Source organism: Pristiophorus japonicus, chromosome 22, assembly GCF_044704955.1.
Source record: "Pristiophorus japonicus isolate sPriJap1 chromosome 22, sPriJap1.hap1, whole genome shotgun sequence".
NCBI lineage: Eukaryota > Metazoa > Chordata > Chondrichthyes > Pristiophoridae > Pristiophorus > Pristiophorus japonicus.
Window position 1 is genome coordinate 57,028,352 of NC_091998.1, and position 21,690 is coordinate 57,050,041.

The 21,690-nt window shown below is 45.6% G+C and overlaps 1 protein-coding gene across 2 annotated transcripts in view; it reads left to right on the forward strand.

Annotated features, from left to right (window-relative positions):
• xpo7 (exportin 7) overlaps positions 1 to 21,690 on the forward strand; it is a 131,914-nt gene that overhangs the window by 48,053 nt on the left and 62,171 nt on the right. For both annotated transcript variants that reach the window (XM_070866166.1, XM_070866165.1), the window contains exons 4-5: positions 15,761 to 15,927; positions 19,291 to 19,356. In XM_070866166.1, the coding sequence (XP_070722267.1) occupies positions 15,761 to 15,927; positions 19,291 to 19,356 (233 nt within the window). The remainder of the gene's footprint in view (positions 1 to 15,760; positions 15,928 to 19,290; positions 19,357 to 21,690) is intronic.

Genomic DNA, 21,690 nt, shown 5'->3' on the forward strand with positions numbered 1-21,690 from the left:
CTCTATAAATACTGACACACTGCAGGGCTCTCTATAAATACTGACACACTACTGGGCTCTCTGTAAACACTGACACACTGCTGGGCTCTCTATAAACACTGACACACTGCTGGGCTCTCTATAAATACTGGCACACTACTGGGCTCTCTATAAACACTGACACACTGCTGGGCTCTCTATAAATACTGACACACTGCTGGACTCTATAAATATTGACACACTGCTGGGCTCTCTATAAATACTGACACACTGCTGGACTCTATAAACACTGACAGACTGCTGGGCTCTCTATAAATACTGACACACTGCTGGGCTCTCTATAAATACTGACACACTGCTGGACTCTATAAACACTGACAGACTGCTGGGCTCTCTATAAATACTGACACACTGCTGGGCTCTCTATAAATACTGACACACTGCTGGACTCTATAAACACTGACAGACTGCTGGGCTCTCTATAAATACTGACACACTGCTGGACTCTATAAACACTGACAGACTGCTGGGCTCTCTATAAATACTGACACACTGCTGGACTCTATAAACACCGACACACTGATGGGCTCTCTATAAATATTGACACACTGCTGGGCTCTCTATAAATACTGACACACTGCAGGGCTCTCTATAAACACTGACACACTGCTGGGCTCTCTATAAACACTGACACACTACTGGGCTCTCTATAAACACTGACACACTGCTGGACTCTCTATAAACACTGACACACTGCTGGGCTCTCTCAATACTGACACACTGCTGGGCTCTCTATAAACACTGACACACTGCTGGGCTCTCTATAAACACTGACACACTGCTGGGCTCTCTATAAATACTGACACACTGCTGGGCTTTCTATAAATACTGACACACTGCTGGGCTCTCTATAAATACTGACACACTGCTGGACTCTCTATAAACACTGACACACTGCTGGGCTCTCTATAAATACTGACACACTGCTGGGCTCTCTATAAATACTGACACACTGCTGGGCTCTCTATAAACACTGACACACTGCTGGACTCTCTATAAACACTGACACACTGCTGGGCTCTCTATAAATACTGACACACTGCTGGGCTCTCTATAAATACTGACACACTGCTGGATTCTCTATAAACACTGACACACTGCTGGGCTCTCTATAAATACTGACACACTGCTGGGCTCTCTATAAATACTGACACACTGCTGGGCTCTCTATAAACACTGACACACTGCTGGGCTCTCTATAAATACTGACACACTGCTGGACTCTCTATAAACACTGACACACTGCTGGGCTCTCTATAAATACTGACACACTGCTGGGCTCTCTATAAATACTGACACACTGCTGGGCTCTCTATAAATACTGACACACTGCTGGATTCTCTATAAACACTGACACACTGCTGGGCTCTCTATAAATACTGACACACTGCTGGGCTCTCTATAAATACTGACACACTGCTGGGCTCTCTATAAATACTGACACACTGCTGGGCTCTCTATAAACACCGACACACTGCTGGGCTCTCTATAAATACTGACACACTGCTGGGCTCTCTATAAATACTGACACACTGCTGGGCTCTCTATAAATACTGACACACTGCTGGGCTCTCTATAAATACTGACACACTGCTGGACTCTATAAACACTGACAGACTGCTGGGCTCTCTATAAACACTGACACACTGCTGGGCTCTCTATAAACACTGACACACTGCTGGACTCTATAAACACTGACACACTGCTGGGCTCTCTATAAATACTGACACACTGCTGGACTCTATAAACACTGACAGACTGCTGGGCTCTCGATAAATACTGACACACTGCTGGGCTCTCTATAAATACTGACACACTGCTGGGCTCTCTATAAACACTGACACACTGCTGGGCTCTCTATAAACACTGACACACTGCTGGGCTCTCTATAAACACTGACACACTGCTGGGGACTCTATAAACATTGACACACTGCTGGGCTCTCTATAAACACTGACACACTGCTGGGCTCTCTATAAACACTGACACACTGCTGGGCTCTCTATAAATACTGACACACTGCTGGGCTCTCTATAAACACTGACACACTGCTGGGCTCTCTATAAATACTGACACACTGCTGGGCTCTCTATAAACACTGACACACTGCTGGGCTCTCTATAAACACTGACACACTGCTGGGCTCTCTATAAATACTGACACACTGTTGGGCTCTCTATAAACACTGACACACTGCTGGGCTCTATAAACACTGACACACTGCTGGGCTCTATAAATACTGACACACTGTTGGGCTCTCTATAAACACTGACACACTGCTGGGCTCTCTATAAACACTGACACACTGCTGGGCTCTCTATAAATACTGACACACTGCTGGGCTCTCTATAAACACTGACACACTGCTGGGCTCTCTATAAATACTGACACACTGCTGGGCTCTCTATAAACACTGACACACTGCTGGGCTCTCTATAAACACTGACACACTGCTGGGCTCTATAAATACTGACACACTGCTGGGCTCTCTATAAACACTGACACACTGCTGGGCTCTCTATAAATACAGACACACTGCTGGGCTCTCTATAAATACTGACACACTGCTGGACTCTCTATAAATACTGACACACTGCTGGGCTCTCTATAAACACTGACACACTGCTGGGCTCTCTATAAATACTGACACACTGCTGGACTCTCTATAAATACTGACACACTGCTGGGCTCTCTATAAACATTGACACACTGCTGGGCTCTCTATAAATACTGACACACTGATGGGCTCTCTATAAATACTGACACACTGCTGGGCTCTCTATAAACACTGACAGACTGCTGGGCTCTCTATAAATACTGACACACTGCTGGGCTCTCTATAAACACTGACAGACTGCTGGGCTCTCTATAAATACTGACACACTGCTGGACTCTATAAACACCGACACACTGATGGGCTCTCTATAAATATTGACACACTGCTGGGCTCTCTATAAATACTGACACACTGCTGGGCTCTCTATAAACACTGACACACTGCTGGACTCTCTATAAATACTGACACACTGCTGGGCTCTCTATAAATACTGACACACTGCTGGGCTCTCTATAAATACTGACACACTGCTGGGCTCTCTATAAATACTGACACACTGCTGGGCTCTCTATAAATACTGACACACTGCTGGGCTCTCTATAAACACCGACACACTGCTGGGCTCTCTATAAACACTGACACACTGCTGGGCTCTCTATAAATACTGACACACTGCTGGACTCTATAAACACTGACAGACTGCTGGGCTCTCTATAAACACTGACACACTGCTGGGCTCTCTATAAACACTGACACACTGCTGGACTCTATAAACACTGACACACTGCTGGGCTCTCTATAAATACTGACACACTGCTGGACTCTATAAACACTGACAGACTGCTGGGCTCTCGATAAATACTGACACACTGCTGGGCTCTCTATAAATACTGACACACTGCTGGACTCTATAAACACTGACAGACTGCTGGGCTCTCTATAAATACTGACACACTGCTGGGCTCTCTATAAATACTGACACACTGCTGGACTCTATAAACACTGACAGACTGCTGGGCTCTCTATAAATACTGACACACTGCTGGACTCTATAAACACTGACACACTGCTGGGCTCTCTATAAATACTGACACACTGCTGGACTCTATAAACACTGACAGACTGCTGGGCTCTCTATAAATACTGACACACTGCTGGACTCTCTATAAACACTGACACACTGCTGGGCTCTCTATAAATACTGGCACACTACTGGGCTCTCTATAAACACTGACACACTGCTGGGCTCTCTATAAATACTGGCACACTACTGGGCTCTCTATAAACACTGACAGACTGCTGGACTCTATAAACACTGACAGACTGCTGGGCTCTCTATAAATACTGACACACTCCTGGACTCTCTATAAATACTGACACACTGCTGGACTCTATAAACACTGACAGACTGCTGGGCTCTCTATAAACACTGACACACTGCTGGGCTCTCTATAAATACTGACACACTGCTGGACTCTATAAATATTGACACACTGCTGGGCTCTCTATAAATACTGACACACTGCTGGACTCTATAAACACTGACAGACTGCTGGGCTCTCTATAAATACTGACACACTGCTGGGCTCTCTATAAATACTGACACACTGCTGGACTCTATAAACACTGACAGACTGCTGGGCTCTCTATAAATACTGACACACTGCTGGGCTCTCTATAAATACTGACACACTGCTGGACTCTATAAACACTGACAGACTGCTGGGCTCTCTATAAATACTGACACACTGCTGGACTCTATAAACACTGACAGACTGCTGGGCTCTCTATAAATACTGACACACTGCTGGACTCTATAAACACTGACACACTGCTGGGCTCTCTATAAATACTGGCACACTGCTGGACTCTATAAACACTGACAGACTGCTGGGCTCTCTATAAATACTGACACACTGCTGGACTCTATAAACACCGACACACTGATGGGCTCTCTATAAATATTGACACACTGCTGGGCTCTCTATAAATACTGACACACTGCAGGGCTCTCTATAAACACTGACACACTGCTGGGCTCTCTATAAACACTGACACACTACTGGGCTCTCTATAAACACTGACACACTGCTGGGCTCTCTATAAACACTGACACACTGCTGGGCTCTCTCAATACTGACACACTGCTGGGCTCTCTATAAACACTGACACACTGCTGGGCTCTCTATAAACACTGACACACTGCTGGGCTCTCTATAAATACTGACACACTGCTGGGCTTTCTATAAATACTGACACACTGCTGGGCTCTCTATAAATACTGACACACTGCTGGACTCTCTATAAACACTGACACACTGCTGGGCTCTCTATAAATACTGACACACTGCTGGGCTCTCTATAAATACTGACACACTGCTGGGCTCTCTATAAACACTGACACACTGCTGGACTCTCTATAAACACTGACACACTGCTGGGCTCTCTATAAATACTGACACACTGCTGGGCTCTCTATAAATACTGACACACTGCTGGATTCTCTATAAACACTGACACACTGCTGGGCTCTCTATAAATACTGACACACTGCTGGGCTCTCTATAAATACTGACACACTGCTGGGCTCTCTATAAACACTGACACACTGCTGGGCTCTCTATAAATACTGACACACTGCTGGACTCTCTATAAACACTGACACACTGCTGGGCTCTCTATAAATACTGACACACTGCTGGGCTCTCTATAAATACTGACACACTGCTGGGCTCTCTATAAATACTGACACACTGCTGGATTCTCTATAAACACTGACACACTGCTGGGCTCTCTATAAATACTGACACACTGCTGGGCTCTCTATAAATACTGACACACTGCTGGGCTCTCTATAAATACTGACACACTGCTGGGCTCTCTATAAACACCGACACACTGCTGGGCTCTCTATAAATACTGACACACTGCTGGGCTCTCTATAAATACTGACACACTGCTGGGCTCTCTATAAATACTGACACACTGCTGGGCTCTCTATAAATACTGACACACTGCTGGGCTCTCTATAAACACCGACACACTGCTGGGCTCTCTATAAACACTGACACACTGCTGGGCTCTCTATAAATACTGACACACTGCTGGACTCTATAAACACTGACACACTGTTGGGCTCTCTATAAATACTGACACACTGCTGGGCTCTCTATAAACACTGACACACTGCTGGGCTCTCTATAAACACCGACACACTGCTGGGCTCTCTATAAACACTGACACACTGCTGGGCTCTCTATAAACACTGACACACTGCTGGGCTCTCTATAAATACTGACACACTGCTGGACTCTATAAACACTGACAGACTGCTGGGCTCTCTATAAACACTGACACACTGCTGGGCTCTCTATAAACACTGACACACTGCTGGACTCTATAAACACTGACACACTGCTGGGCTCTCTATAAATACTGACACACTGCTGGACTCTATAAACACTGACAGACTGCTGGGCTCTCGATAAATACTGACACACTGCTGGGCTCTCTATAAATACTGACACACTGCTGGACTCTATAAACACTGACAGACTGCTGGGCTCTCTATAAATACTGACACACTGCTGGGCTCTCTATAAATACTGACACACTGCTGGACTCTATAAACACTGACAGACTGCTGGGCTCTCTATAAATACTGACACACTGCTGGACTCTATAAACACTGACACACTGCTGGGCTCTCTATAAATACTGACACACTGCTGGACTCTATAAACACTGACAGACTGCTGGGCTCTCTATAAATACTGACACACTGCTGGACTCTATAAACACTGACAGACTGCTGGGCTCTCTATAAACACTGACACACTGCTGGGCTCTCTATAAATACTGACACACTGCTGGACTCTATAAATATTGACACACTGCTGGGCTCTCTATAAATACTGACACACTGCTGGACTCTATAAACACTGACAGACTGCTGGGCTCTCTATAAATACTGACACACTGCTGGGCTCTCTATAAATACTGACACACTGCTGGACTCTATAAACACTGACAGACTGCTGGGCTCTCTATAAATACTGACACACTGCTGGGCTCTCTATAAATACTGACACACTGCTGGACTCTATAAACACTGACAGACTGCTGGGCTCTCTATAAATACTGACACACTGCTGGACTCTATAAACACTGACAGACTGCTGGGCTCTCTATAAATACTGACACACTGCTGGACTCTATAAACACTGACACACTGCTGGGCTCTCTATAAATACTGACACACTGCTGGACTCTATAAACACTGACAGACTGCTGGGCTCTCTATAAATACTGACACACTGCTGGACTCTATAAACACCGACACACTGATGGGCTCTCTATAAACACTGACACACTGCTGGGCTCTCTATAAATACTGACACACTGTTGGGCTCTCTATAAACACTGACACACTGCTGGGCTCTATAAACACTGACACACTGCTGGGCTCTCTATAAATACTGACACACTGTTGGGCTCTCTATAAACACTGACACACTGCTGGGCTCTCTATAAACACTGACACACTGCTGGGCTCTCTATAAATACTGACACACTGCTGGGCTCTCTATAAACACTGACACACTGCTGGGCTCTCTATAAATACTGACACACTGCTGGGCTCTCTATAAACACTGACACACTGCTGGGCTCTCTATAAACACTGACACACTGCTGGGCTCTATAAATACTGACACACTGCTGGGCTCTCTATAAACACTGACACACTGCTGGGCTCTCTATAAACACTGACACACTGCTGGGCTCTCTATAAACACTGACACACTGCTGGGGACTCTATAAACATTGACACACTGCTGGGCTCTCTATAAACACTGACACACTGCTGGGCTCTCTATAAACACTGACACACTGCTGGGCTCTCTATAAATACTGACACACTGCTGGGCTCTCTATAAACACTGACACACTGCTGGGCTCTCTATAAATACTGACACACTGCTGGGCTCTCTATAAACACTGACACACTGCTGGGCTCTCTATAAACACTGACACACTGCTGGGCTCTCTATAAATACTGACACACTGTTGGGCTCTCTATAAACACTGACACACTGCTGGGCTCTATAAACACTGACACACTGCTGGGCTCTCTATAAATACTGACACACTGTTGGGCTCTCTATAAACACTGACACACTGCTGGGCTCTCTATAAACACTGACACACTGCTGGGCTCTCTATAAATACTGACACACTGCTGGGCTCTCTATAAACACTGACACACTGCTGGGCTCTCTATAAATACTGACACACTGCTGGGCTCTCTATAAACACTGACACACTGCTGGGCTCTCTATAAACACTGACACACTGCTGGGCTCTATAAATACTGACACACTGCTGGGCTCTCTATAAACACTGACACACTGCTGGGCTCTCTATAAATACAGACACACTGCTGGGCTCTCTATAAATACTGACACACTGCTGGACTCTCTATAAATACTGACACACTGCTGGGCTCTCTATAAACACTGACACACTGCTGGGCTCTCTATAAATACTGACACACTGCTGGACTCTCTATAAATACTGACACACTGCTGGGCTCTCTATAAACATTGACACACTGCTGGGCTCTCTATAAATACTGACACACTGATGGGCTCTCTATAAATACTGACACACTGCTGGGCTCTCTATAAACACTGACAGACTGCTGGGCTCTCTATAAATACTGACACACTGCTGGGCTCTCTATAAACACTGACAGACTGCTGGGCTCTCTATAAATACTGACACACTGCTGGACTCTATAAACACCGACACACTGATGGGCTCTCTATAAATATTGACACACTGCTGGGCTCTCTATAAATACTGACACACTGCTGGGCTCTCTATAAACACTGACACACTGCTGGACTCTCTATAAATACTGACACACTGCTGGGCTCTCTATAAATACTGACACACTGCTGGGCTCTCTATAAATACTGACACACTGCTGGGCTCTCTATAAATACTGACACACTGCTGGGCTCTCTATAAATACTGACACACTGCTGGGCTCTCTATAAACACCGACACACTGCTGGGCTCTCTATAAACACTGACACACTGCTGGGCTCTCTATAAATACTGACACACTGCTGGACTCTATAAACACTGACAGACTGCTGGGCTCTCTATAAACACTGACACACTGCTGGGCTCTCTATAAACACTGACACACTGCTGGACTCTATAAACACTGACACACTGCTGGGCTCTCTATAAATACTGACACACTGCTGGACTCTATAAACACTGACAGACTGCTGGGCTCTCGATAAATACTGACACACTGCTGGGCTCTCTATAAATACTGACACACTGCTGGACTCTATAAACACTGACAGACTGCTGGGCTCTCTATAAATACTGACACACTGCTGGGCTCTCTATAAATACTGACACACTGCTGGACTCTATAAACACTGACAGACTGCTGGGCTCTCTATAAATACTGACACACTGCTGGACTCTATAAACACTGACACACTGCTGGGCTCTCTATAAATACTGACACACTGCTGGACTCTATAAACACTGACAGACTGCTGGGCTCTCTATAAATACTGACACACTGCTGGACTCTCTATAAACACTGACACACTGCTGGGCTCTCTATAAATACTGGCACACTACTGGGCTCTCTATAAACACTGACACACTGCTGGGCTCTCTATAAATACTGGCACACTACTGGGCTCTCTATAAACACTGACAGACTGCTGGACTCTATAAACACTGACAGACTGCTGGGCTCTCTATAAATACTGACACACTCCTGGACTCTCTATAAATACTGACACACTGCTGGACTCTATAAACACTGACAGACTGCTGGGCTCTCTATAAACACTGACACACTGCTGGGCTCTCTATAAATACTGACACACTGCTGGACTCTATAAATATTGACACACTGCTGGGCTCTCTATAAATACTGACACACTGCTGGACTCTATAAACACTGACAGACTGCTGGGCTCTCTATAAATACTGACACACTGCTGGGCTCTCTATAAATACTGACACACTGCTGGACTCTATAAACACTGACAGACTGCTGGGCTCTCTATAAATACTGACACACTGCTGGGCTCTCTATAAATACTGACACACTGCTGGACTCTATAAACACTGACAGACTGCTGGGCTCTCTATAAATACTGACACACTGCTGGACTCTATAAACACTGACAGACTGCTGGGCTCTCTATAAATACTGACACACTGCTGGACTCTATAAACACTGACACACTGCTGGGCTCTCTATAAATACTGGCACACTGCTGGACTCTATAAACACTGACAGACTGCTGGGCTCTCTATAAATACTGACACACTGCTGGACTCTATAAACACCGACACACTGATGGGCTCTCTATAAATATTGACACACTGCTGGGCTCTCTATAAATACTGACACACTGCAGGGCTCTCTATAAACACTGACACACTGCTGGGCTCTCTATAAACACTGACACACTACTGGGCTCTCTATAAACACTGACACACTGCTGGGCTCTCTATAAACACTGACACACTGCTGGGCTCTCTCAATACTGACACACTGCTGGGCTCTCTATAAACACTGACACACTGCTGGGCTCTCTATAAACACTGACACACTGCTGGGCTCTCTATAAATACTGACACACTGCTGGGCTTTCTATAAATACTGACACACTGCTGGGCTCTCTATAAATACTGACACACTGCTGGACTCTCTATAAACACTGACACACTGCTGGGCTCTCTATAAATACTGACACACTGCTGGGCTCTCTATAAATACTGACACACTGCTGGGCTCTCTATAAACACTGACACACTGCTGGACTCTCTATAAACACTGACACACTGCTGGGCTCTCTATAAATACTGACACACTGCTGGGCTCTCTATAAATACTGACACACTGCTGGATTCTCTATAAACACTGACACACTGCTGGGCTCTCTATAAATACTGACACACTGCTGGGCTCTCTATAAATACTGACACACTGCTGGGCTCTCTATAAACACTGACACACTGCTGGGCTCTCTATAAATACTGACACACTGCTGGACTCTCTATAAACACTGACACACTGCTGGGCTCTCTATAAATACTGACACACTGCTGGGCTCTCTATAAATACTGACACACTGCTGGGCTCTCTATAAATACTGACACACTGCTGGATTCTCTATAAACACTGACACACTGCTGGGCTCTCTATAAATACTGACACACTGCTGGGCTCTCTATAAATACTGACACACTGCTGGGCTCTCTATAAATACTGACACACTGCTGGGCTCTCTATAAACACCGACACACTGCTGGGCTCTCTATAAATACTGACACACTGCTGGGCTCTCTATAAATACTGACACACTGCTGGGCTCTCTATAAATACTGACACACTGCTGGGCTCTCTATAAATACTGACACACTGCTGGGCTCTCTATAAACACCGACACACTGCTGGGCTCTCTATAAACACTGACACACTGCTGGGCTCTCTATAAATACTGACACACTGCTGGACTCTATAAACACTGACACACTGTTGGGCTCTCTATAAATACTGACACACTGCTGGGCTCTCTATAAACACTGACACACTGCTGGGCTCTCTATAAACACCGACACACTGCTGGGCTCTCTATAAACACTGACACACTGCTGGGCTCTCTATAAACACTGACACACTGCTGGGCTCTCTATAAATACTGACACACTGCTGGACTCTATAAACACTGACAGACTGCTGGGCTCTCTATAAACACTGACACACTGCTGGGCTCTCTATAAACACTGACACACTGCTGGACTCTATAAACACTGACACACTGCTGGGCTCTCTATAAATACTGACACACTGCTGGACTCTATAAACACTGACAGACTGCTGGGCTCTCTATAAATACTGGCACACTGCTGGACTCTATAAACACTGACAGACTGCTGGGCTCTCTATAAATACTGACACACTGCTGGACTCTATAAACACCGACACACTGATGGGCTCTCTATAAATATTGACACACTGCTGGGCTCTCTATAAATACTGACACACTGCAGGGCTCTCTATAAACACTGACACACTGCTGGGCTCTCTATAAACACTGACACACTACTGGGCTCTCTATAAACACTGACACACTGCTGGGCTCTCTATAAACACTGACACACTGCTGGGCTCTCTCAATACTGACACACTGCTGGGCTCTCTATAAACACTGACACACTGCTGGGCTCTCTATAAACACTGACACACTGCTGGGCTCTCTATAAATACTGACACACTGCTGGGCTTTCTATAAATACTGACACACTGCTGGGCTCTCTATAAATACTGACACACTGCTGGACTCTCTATAAACACTGACACACTGCTGGGCTCTCTATAAATACTGACACACTGCTGGGCTCTCTATAAATACTGACACACTGCTGGGCTCTCTATAAACACTGACACACTGCTGGACTCTCTATAAACACTGACACACTGCTGGGCTCTCTATAAATACTGACACACTGCTGGGCTCTCTATAAATACTGACACACTGCTGGATTCTCTATAAACACTGACACACTGCTGGGCTCTCTATAAATACTGACACACTGCTGGGCTCTCTATAAATACTGACACACTGCTGGGCTCTCTATAAACACTGACACACTGCTGGGCTCTCTATAAATACTGACACACTGCTGGACTCTCTATAAACACTGACACACTGCTGGGCTCTCTATAAATACTGACACACTGCTGGGCTCTCTATAAATACTGACACACTGCTGGGCTCTCTATAAATACTGACACACTGCTGGATTCTCTATAAACACTGACACACTGCTGGGCTCTCTATAAATACTGACACACTGCTGGGCTCTCTATAAATACTGACACACTGCTGGGCTCTCTATAAATACTGACACACTGCTGGGCTCTCTATAAACACCGACACACTGCTGGGCTCTCTATAAATACTGACACACTGCTGGGCTCTCTATAAATACTGACACACTGCTGGGCTCTCTATAAATACTGACACACTGCTGGGCTCTCTATAAATACTGACACACTGCTGGGCTCTCTATAAACACCGACACACTGCTGGGCTCTCTATAAACACTGACACACTGCTGGGCTCTCTATAAATACTGACACACTGCTGGACTCTATAAACACTGACACACTGTTGGGCTCTCTATAAATACTGACACACTGCTGGGCTCTCTATAAACACTGACACACTGCTGGGCTCTCTATAAACACCGACACACTGCTGGGCTCTCTATAAACACTGACACACTGCTGGGCTCTCTATAAACACTGACACACTGCTGGGCTCTCTATAAATACTGACACACTGCTGGACTCTATAAACACTGACAGACTGCTGGGCTCTCTATAAACACTGACACACTGCTGGGCTCTCTATAAACACTGACACACTGCTGGACTCTATAAACACTGACACACTGCTGGGCTCTCTATAAATACTGACACACTGCTGGACTCTATAAACACTGACAGACTGCTGGGCTCTCGATAAATACTGACACACTGCTGGGCTCTCTATAAATACTGACACACTGCTGGACTCTATAAACACTGACAGACTGCTGGGCTCTCTATAAATACTGACACACTGCTGGGCTCTCTATAAATACTGACACACTGCTGGACTCTATAAACACTGACAGACTGCTGGGCTCTCTATAAATACTGACACACTGCTGGACTCTATAAACACTGACACACTGCTGGGCTCTCTATAAATACTGACACACTGCTGGACTCTATAAACACTGACAGACTGCTGGGCTCTCTATAAATACTGACACACTGCTGGACTCTATAAACACTGACAGACTGCTGGGCTCTCTATAAACACTGACACACTGCTGGGCTCTCTATAAATACTGACACACTGCTGGACTCTATAAATATTGACACACTGCTGGGCTCTCTATAAATACTGACACACTGCTGGACTCTATAAACACTGACAGACTGCTGGGCTCTCTATAAATACTGACACACTGCTGGGCTCTCTATAAATACTGACACACTGCTGGACTCTATAAACACTGACAGACTGCTGGGCTCTCTATAAATACTGACACACTGCTGGGCTCTCTATAAATACTGACACACTGCTGGACTCTATAAACACTGACAGACTGCTGGGCTCTCTATAAATACTGACACACTGCTGGACTCTATAAACACTGACAGACTGCTGGGCTCTCTATAAATACTGACACACTGCTGGACTCTATAAACACTGACACACTGCTGGGCTCTCTATAAATACTGACACACTGCTGGACTCTATAAACACTGACAGACTGCTGGGCTCTCTATAAATACTGACACACTGCTGGACTCTATAAACACCGACACACTGATGGGCTCTCTATAAATATTGACACACTGCTGGGCTCTCTATAAATACTGACACTCTGCAGGGCTCTCTATAAACACTGACACACTGCTGGGCTCTCTATAAACACTGACACACTGCTGGGCTCTCTATAAATACTGACACACTACTGGGCTCTCTATAAACACTGACACACTGCTAGGCTCTCTATAAACACTGACACACTGCTGGGCTCTCTCAATACTGACACACTGCTGGGCTCTCTATAAACACTGACACACTGCTGGGCTCTCTATAAACACTGACACACTGCTGGGCTCTCTATAAATACTGACACACTGCTGGGCTTTCTATAAATACTGACACACTGCTGGGCTCTCTATAAATACTGACACACTGCTGGACTCTCTATAAACACTGACACACTGCTGGGCTCTCTATAAATACTGACACACTGCTGGGCTCTATAAATACTGACACACTGCTGGGCTCTCTATAAACACTGACACACTGCTGGACTCTCTATAAACACTGACACACTGCTGGGCTCTCTATAAATACTGACACACTGCTGGGCTCTCTATAAATACTGACACACTGCTGGATTCTCTATAAACACTGACACACTGCTGGGCTCTCTATAAATACTGACACACTGCTGGGCTCTCTATAAATACTGACACACTGCTGGGCTCTCTATAAATACTGACACACTGCTGGGCTCTCTATAAACACTGACACACTGATGGGCTCTCTAGAAACACTGACACACTGCTGGGCTCTCTATAAACACTGACACACTGCTGGGCTCTCTATAAACACTGACACACTGCTGGGCTCTCTATAAACACTGACACACTGCTGGGCTCTCTATAAACACTGACACACTGCTGGGCTCTCTATAAACACTGACACACTGCTGGGCTCTCTATAAACACTGACACACTGCTGGGCTCTCTATAAACACTGACACACTGCTGGGCTCTCTATAAACACTGACACACTGCTGGGCTCTCTATAAACACTGACACACTGCTGGGCTCTCTATAAACACTGACACACTGCTGGGCTCTCTATAAACACTGACACACTGCTGGGCTCTATAAATACTGACACACTGCTGGACTCTCTATAAATACTGACACACTGTTGGGCTCTCTATAAACACTGACACACTGCTGGGCTCTCTATAAACACTGACACACTGCTGGACTCTCTATAAATACTGACACACTGCTGGGCTCTCTATAAACACTGACACACTGCTGGGGACTCTCTAAATACTGACACACTCCTGAGCACATAATCTATATTGACTGTTCAATGCAATACTGAGGGAATGCAGGGCTGTGGGATGTGCCATCTTTTGTAAGAGTCATAAAACTTAAGGTTCCATATGTCTGTTGAGATGTGCGTACAATATCCCATGACACATTTCGAATAAGAGAAAGGGAGTTTGCCCGGATTCCAGGCTTACATTTAGGCCTCAACTAACCACCAAAACAGATTAACTGGTCATTTATTTGTGGGACCTTGCTGTGCCTAAATTCACAGCTAGGTTTGCATCCAAAATATCATATCAAAAGTAATTAATTTGCTATGAAGCGTTTTGTGACGTCTCGAGGATGTGAAAGGCGCTATATAAATGCAAGTTCGTTCTTTCTTTAAATTGGGCCGTATCCACTTCAGGTTTTCAAGGATGTTGCAGCATTTAATTTCTTTTCCATTTTTATTTTGGGATCAGGAAACTATGTCTTGAATTACCTGGCAACAAGACCAAAGCTGGCAAACTTTGTAACGCAAGCTCTCATCCAGCTGTTTGCCAGGATCACCAAACTGGGCTGGTTTGACTGCCAGAAGGATGAGTACGTGTTCAGGAATGTCATTGCAGATGTCACACGATTCTTGCAGGTAGGGACGCCTGCATTCTTGCTAACAGAGCCTTATTAGAAACATAGAAATTTACAGCGCAGAAGGAGGCCATTTTGGCCCATCGTGTCCACGCCGGCCGACAAAGAGCCGCATTGTCCTCGGTCAGCAGCCCTAAAGGTTACATATAAACCTATGAACAATGACGGAAAGGCAAAGGGCACCCAGCCCAGCCAATTCGCCTCACCACAACTGCGACACCCCTTATATTGAAACATTCTACATTCCACCCCAACCGGAGCCATGTGATCTCCTGGGAGAGGCAAAAACCAGATAAAAACCCAGGCCAATTTAGGTAAAAAAAAATCTGAGAAAATTTATCTCCGACCCATCCAGGCGATTGACACTAGTCCAGGAGATCACCTTGGCTGTATTCTATTCCCTGCAGTACTTACTATTATATTTGCACAGTCCAACAAAAGGTCATCCAGTATAATCCCAATTGCCAGCTCTAGGTTCGTAACCCTGCAGGTTACAGCACTTTAAGTGCCCATCCAACCATCTCTTAAAAGTGCTGAAGGTTTCTGCATCCACCACTCTTCCAGGCAGCGAGTTCCAGATCCCCACAACCCTCTGCGTAAAGAAGCCTCCCCCTCAAATCCCCTCTAAACCCTCCACCAACCACCTTAAAACTGTGCCCCCTCGTTATAGACCCCTCCACCAATGGAAATAGGCCCTTACTATCCACTATGTCCAAGCCCCTCAATATTTTGTACACCTCAATTAGGTCTCCTCTCAACCTCCTCTGTTCCAATGAGAACAAACCCAGCCTATCCAATCTCTCCTCATAACTAAGATTCTCTATTCCAGGCAGCATCCTAATAAATCTCCTTTGCACCCTCTCTAGTGCAGTCACGTCCTTCCTATAATATGGTGACCAGAACTGCACGCAGTACTCCAGCTGTGGCCTAACCAGAATATTATACAATTAAGCATAACCTCCCTGCTCTTATATTCTATGCCTTGGCCAATAAAGGCAAGCATTCCGTATGCCTTCTTAACCACCTTATCCACCTGGCCTGCTACTTTCAGGGATCTGTGGACAAACACTCCAAGGTCCTTTTGTTCATCTACACTATTAAGTGGCCTACCACTTAATGTGTATACCCTTTCCTTATTAGCCCTCCCAAAGTGCATTACCTCACACTTCTCTGAATTAAATTCCATTTGCCACTGCTCTGCCCACTGACCAGTAGATTGATATCCTCCTGCAGCCCATGACTTTCTTCTTCATTATCAACCACATAGCCAATATTAGTGTCTTCTGCCAACTTCCTAATCATAATCCCTATATTCAAATCTAAATCGTTCATATATACCACAAAAAGCAAGGGACCCAGTACTGAGCCCTGCGGAACCCCACTGGAAACATCCTTCCAGTCACAAAAACATTCATCAATCATTACCCTTTGCTTCCTACCTCCAAGCCAGTTTTGGAGCCAACTTGCCACTTTGCCCTGTATCCCATGGGTTTTAACCTTCATGACCAATCTACCATGTGGGGTTCTGGAGCAAATCTTTATTCTGGCTTCAAAAACTGATATAGCTCAAGTTTTAAATTTATTTTCAAGTTTTTTGTGGTAATCGTCCTTAGTGCATGTATTTCTCTTGGGAATCAAGTACTGTATCAGCCGTGGCTCAGTGGGTAGCACTCTCGCCTCTGAGTCAGAAGGTTTGAGTGACACCTGACACCTAGGCTGACACGCCAGTGCAGTGCTGAGGGAGTGCAGCACTGTCAAAGGGGCCGTGCTGAGGGAGCGTTGCACTGTCGGAGGTGCCATCTTTCGGATGAGACGTTAAACCGAGGCCCCGTCTGCTCCCTCAGGTGGACGTAAAAGATCCCATGGCACTGTTTTGAAGAAGAGCAGGGGAGTTTTCCCCAGTGTCCTGGCCAATATTTATCCCTCAATTAACATCACTAAAACACATTATCTGGTCATTACTGTTTGTGGGAGTTTGCTGTGCACAAGTTGGCTGCCGCATTTCCTATATTACAACAGTGATTACACTCCAAAAAGTACTTAATTGGCTGTAAAGCACATTGAGATGTCTGGTGGTCGTGAAAGGTGCTATATAAATCCAAATCTTTCTTTACAAAGTGAAGTTAAAAATGTTTGTCAGACGCCCCCCCCCCCTCCTTGCCCCAGCTCAGGAGACGAGCGCTGTCTGCAGTGAGCTCTGTAGCCCAAAGGGGTCCCAGGTTCAGCTCGCAAACTGTTAGGTATTAAGGGATACCGAACAAAGGCAGGTAGGTGGAGTTGAGATAACAACCAACCATAATCTAATTGAATGGCGGGACAGGCTCGAGGGGCTGAATGGCCTTTTCCTGTATCAATGCTGAGTTAGCTGATCTGAGTTGGGAATGTCAGTGTCTCTGAGCTTCAGAGAGCGGAATCGGGCAGGGATCCTTCTACTGATCAATGGCACAGTGACCCGTGCTGGAAAATGTCAGCCCGCAGATGGTGAAGGAGGACAGAATCGCCCTTAGCTGGGATGCCCTTTCTGTCTTCTCTCCCCCCCATCCCCCATCCGCCCTCCTGTCAACAGGCTGTTTGATGCAGACAGTGATCAGATAGCCTATTGGTATCCATGCGTAGATTCAGAATCAAAGAGCACAGCAGAAGGCCGTTCGGCCCATCATGCCTGTGCCACCTCCCTGAAAGAGATACCAAGTAGTCCTACTCCCCTGCTCTTGCCCCATAGTGCTGCAAAAAAAAAATCTTTTTAAACACTTATCCAGTTTCCTTTTGAAAGATATTACTGAATTTGCTTCCACTGCTGTGTTTAAAAGAAAAGTATCTTCATTTCATCCCTGGCTTTTATGTCAATTATTTAAAATCTGTGACCCTCCCAGCCAGTAGAAACAGATTCTCTCCATCTATTGTATCATGGGGCATGGACACGTGAGCACGGTGAGTGAGGGCACCTATGGAATCATAGTCCAGCAGGAGACAATGACGTCAGGAAAAGAGGATAGAAAATCTGACGGGGAAAATTCTTTATCTATTTATCTTTTCTGAAGTAACACTTGTACCTGGCTCCACAGTGAGGCTTGCCGAGTGAATGAGGCCATTGCTCAGTCTAAATGGTCATTAAGCCCATTCTGTTCTTTTGTCGACCTGAAATGCAGCATGTTTATGTACTGTTTGGTAAATCCTCCCTTCTCAGTTTGATTGGCACTTCAGTGCGGCTTTCATTTGGAGGTGGCAGAGTTGCCACTGTATTAATCAGCTTCAAATGCCAAGGGATTAACAGATCAGTTGTTAATAATCACGGCTAATTTGCTTTGGGAATAGTATGGGAAGGGAAAGTGAACAACCACATTGTTTCTCTGCTTCTCCCCAGGGCAGCGTTGAGCACTGTATTATCGGAGTCATGATTCTCTCTCAGTTAACCAATGAAATAAACCAGGTAAGTGCCACAGCATATCTCAGCGAAGTATTTGTTTTAGTTCTTCATTTATTTTTCCGTTTCCTTCCTTCGTATGTTTTGTACTTGTGTGCCTGTCATGTTCTGTCTATGGCAAGTTTTAGAGCCAGCTAATTGTTTTACTTAAAACATGAGCCGCTCATTCCCACTTACTGCCCTGAAAGTCATACCATCTCTCGCACTAAGTTAGTGCTAACTTGACATCTTGTCCTAACTACCCCTTCCAGTGTCAGGCTGAATGGGCCTGGTGTTGTCCCCTGGGCCTCGACTTGGTTCCACTTGCCATGTTCTTGCCCACTCACTCAGACTGTCTCTATCCCCTTGAAGCCTCTTTGCATCCTCCCCACAACTTACATTCCCACCGAGCTTTGTATCACCAGCAAACTTGGTTATAGTACATTTGGTCCCCTCATCCCAATCATTGATATAGATTGTGAGTAGCTGAGGCCCAAGCACTGATCCTTGCGGCACCCCACTAGTTACACATTCTGCCAACCCGAAAATGACCCGTTTATTCCTACTCTCTGTTTTCTCCTCATCTCAGTCCTAAATGGCCGACCCCTTATTCTGAGACTGTGACCCCAGGTTCTAGACTCCCAAGCCAGAGGGAACATCCTCCCTGCATCGACCCTTTCAAGGCCCTTGTATCCTGCAGTCTTTCACAACCGGGCTCACAATTTATCACATCCCCCAACTTGGCGTCGTCAGCAAATTTCAGTATTATTCCTTCCAGTCCGAAGTCCCAATCATTTATGTACAGAGTAAATAAAAGCAACCCCAGCCCACTCCCAACAACAAAAGGGTTTGTACGGTGAATATCAGTCAGGCTTCACTGGGACATTGTGTTGTATACATGTAATATATTGGTATTTTGAAAATGCTATCTTTTCTGCTCTTGTATTCAGCTGGGTATGAAATGCGCTTTTTAATCCCGCTCATCAGTCTGACGGGGCAACCGATTCCCATGACTGAGCTGTGGTCAATCTTCTTCAGAGAGTACGGGTTATTTACTGAGCTTGTTCAAGCTGTCACATGTTTAGCTTTTGAACTTTGGTATTTTAATTTTCTTTCTAACTTGGTCTCAGCAAGGATAGAGAAAGTCAGGAATTGCTTATTGGATTTATTAGTGATTATCCTATATTTATGGCCACTAGTTCTGGTCTCCTCCACAAGTGGAAGCATTTTCTCTACGTTTACCCACTCAAAACTCCTTTTTAATTTTTAAGACCTTTATTGTGTCACCTCCCCCCAAGCCTTCTCATTTCTTGGGAAAGGAGCCTCCCTCCGCCTGTTCAGTCTTTAGCTCAATGATTGATTGGAAGATAAATATGAACCTTTTAATTATCTAAAGGTTGCTGGTTTTGTGACCTGACTGGTATCCATCGCTGCTCCACTCTGCACAGCTTGCCTGCCAGACTTGGAACACAGGAAATGAGTGTCCTCAGAACATCACAGCTGCTGATGGAGGGGCACTGAATTATGACCCTAGTTTTGGTCTCCACCCCCCCCCCCCCCACCACAAGTGGAAAGATCTTCTCTAAGTCGACCCTATCCCAATTCAGAATTGCCCCCTGAAGCTGCAGTGGAGCGATGAATGCAACAGCTTCAGAGGACATGTGGCGGGTAACCTGCCGCTAGCGAGGCCAAGGTTAAGGAGGGGGTGGGCGGCGGCTCGTGGGGAAAAAAATGGCTGCTTTTCTTTTTGGCACCGGTGCCGATTTGAACGAGGGTGTCCGTGCTGCGATTGCTCAGCCCGGCACCCCCGCAACCCCGGTGGTCCAGGTCGGACCCTTTTTATTCTGAAGAGTATGCAGCGCAGGCCCTTCCCTTTAATCCTACTCGGCAGCGCTACACGGCCCAGTGAGCGGTGCGTCCCGCTACTTGATTTAGCGCTCCACTTCCTTTGATGGAGGGGGGGGCGGCAGTAAACCCAGTTTCTCGCGAGAGGTGAGTCTTCTGCACTTGGCGACTGTTACCACCCCCTAAACGGGGAGCCGGAATTTCTCGGCCATAACCTCTTAATTATGATATCCTTGTAAATCTTTTTTGCACCTTCTCCAGTGCCTCTATATGCTTTCTATAATATAGAGACCAGCACTGTACAGTGCTCCAAGTGTGGACTAACCAAAGTTGTATACAAGTTTAACCTAGCCTCTCTGCCTTTCAATTCTACTCTAGAAATGAACCCCAATGCTTTTATTGCATTTTTATGGCCTTGTTAATCTGCATTGCTATTTTGAATGAGTTGTGAACTATTATAATTGACTTGTGAATGCAGATGAAACATATGGGTTGATGATTTTGTTTCCTTCCCTC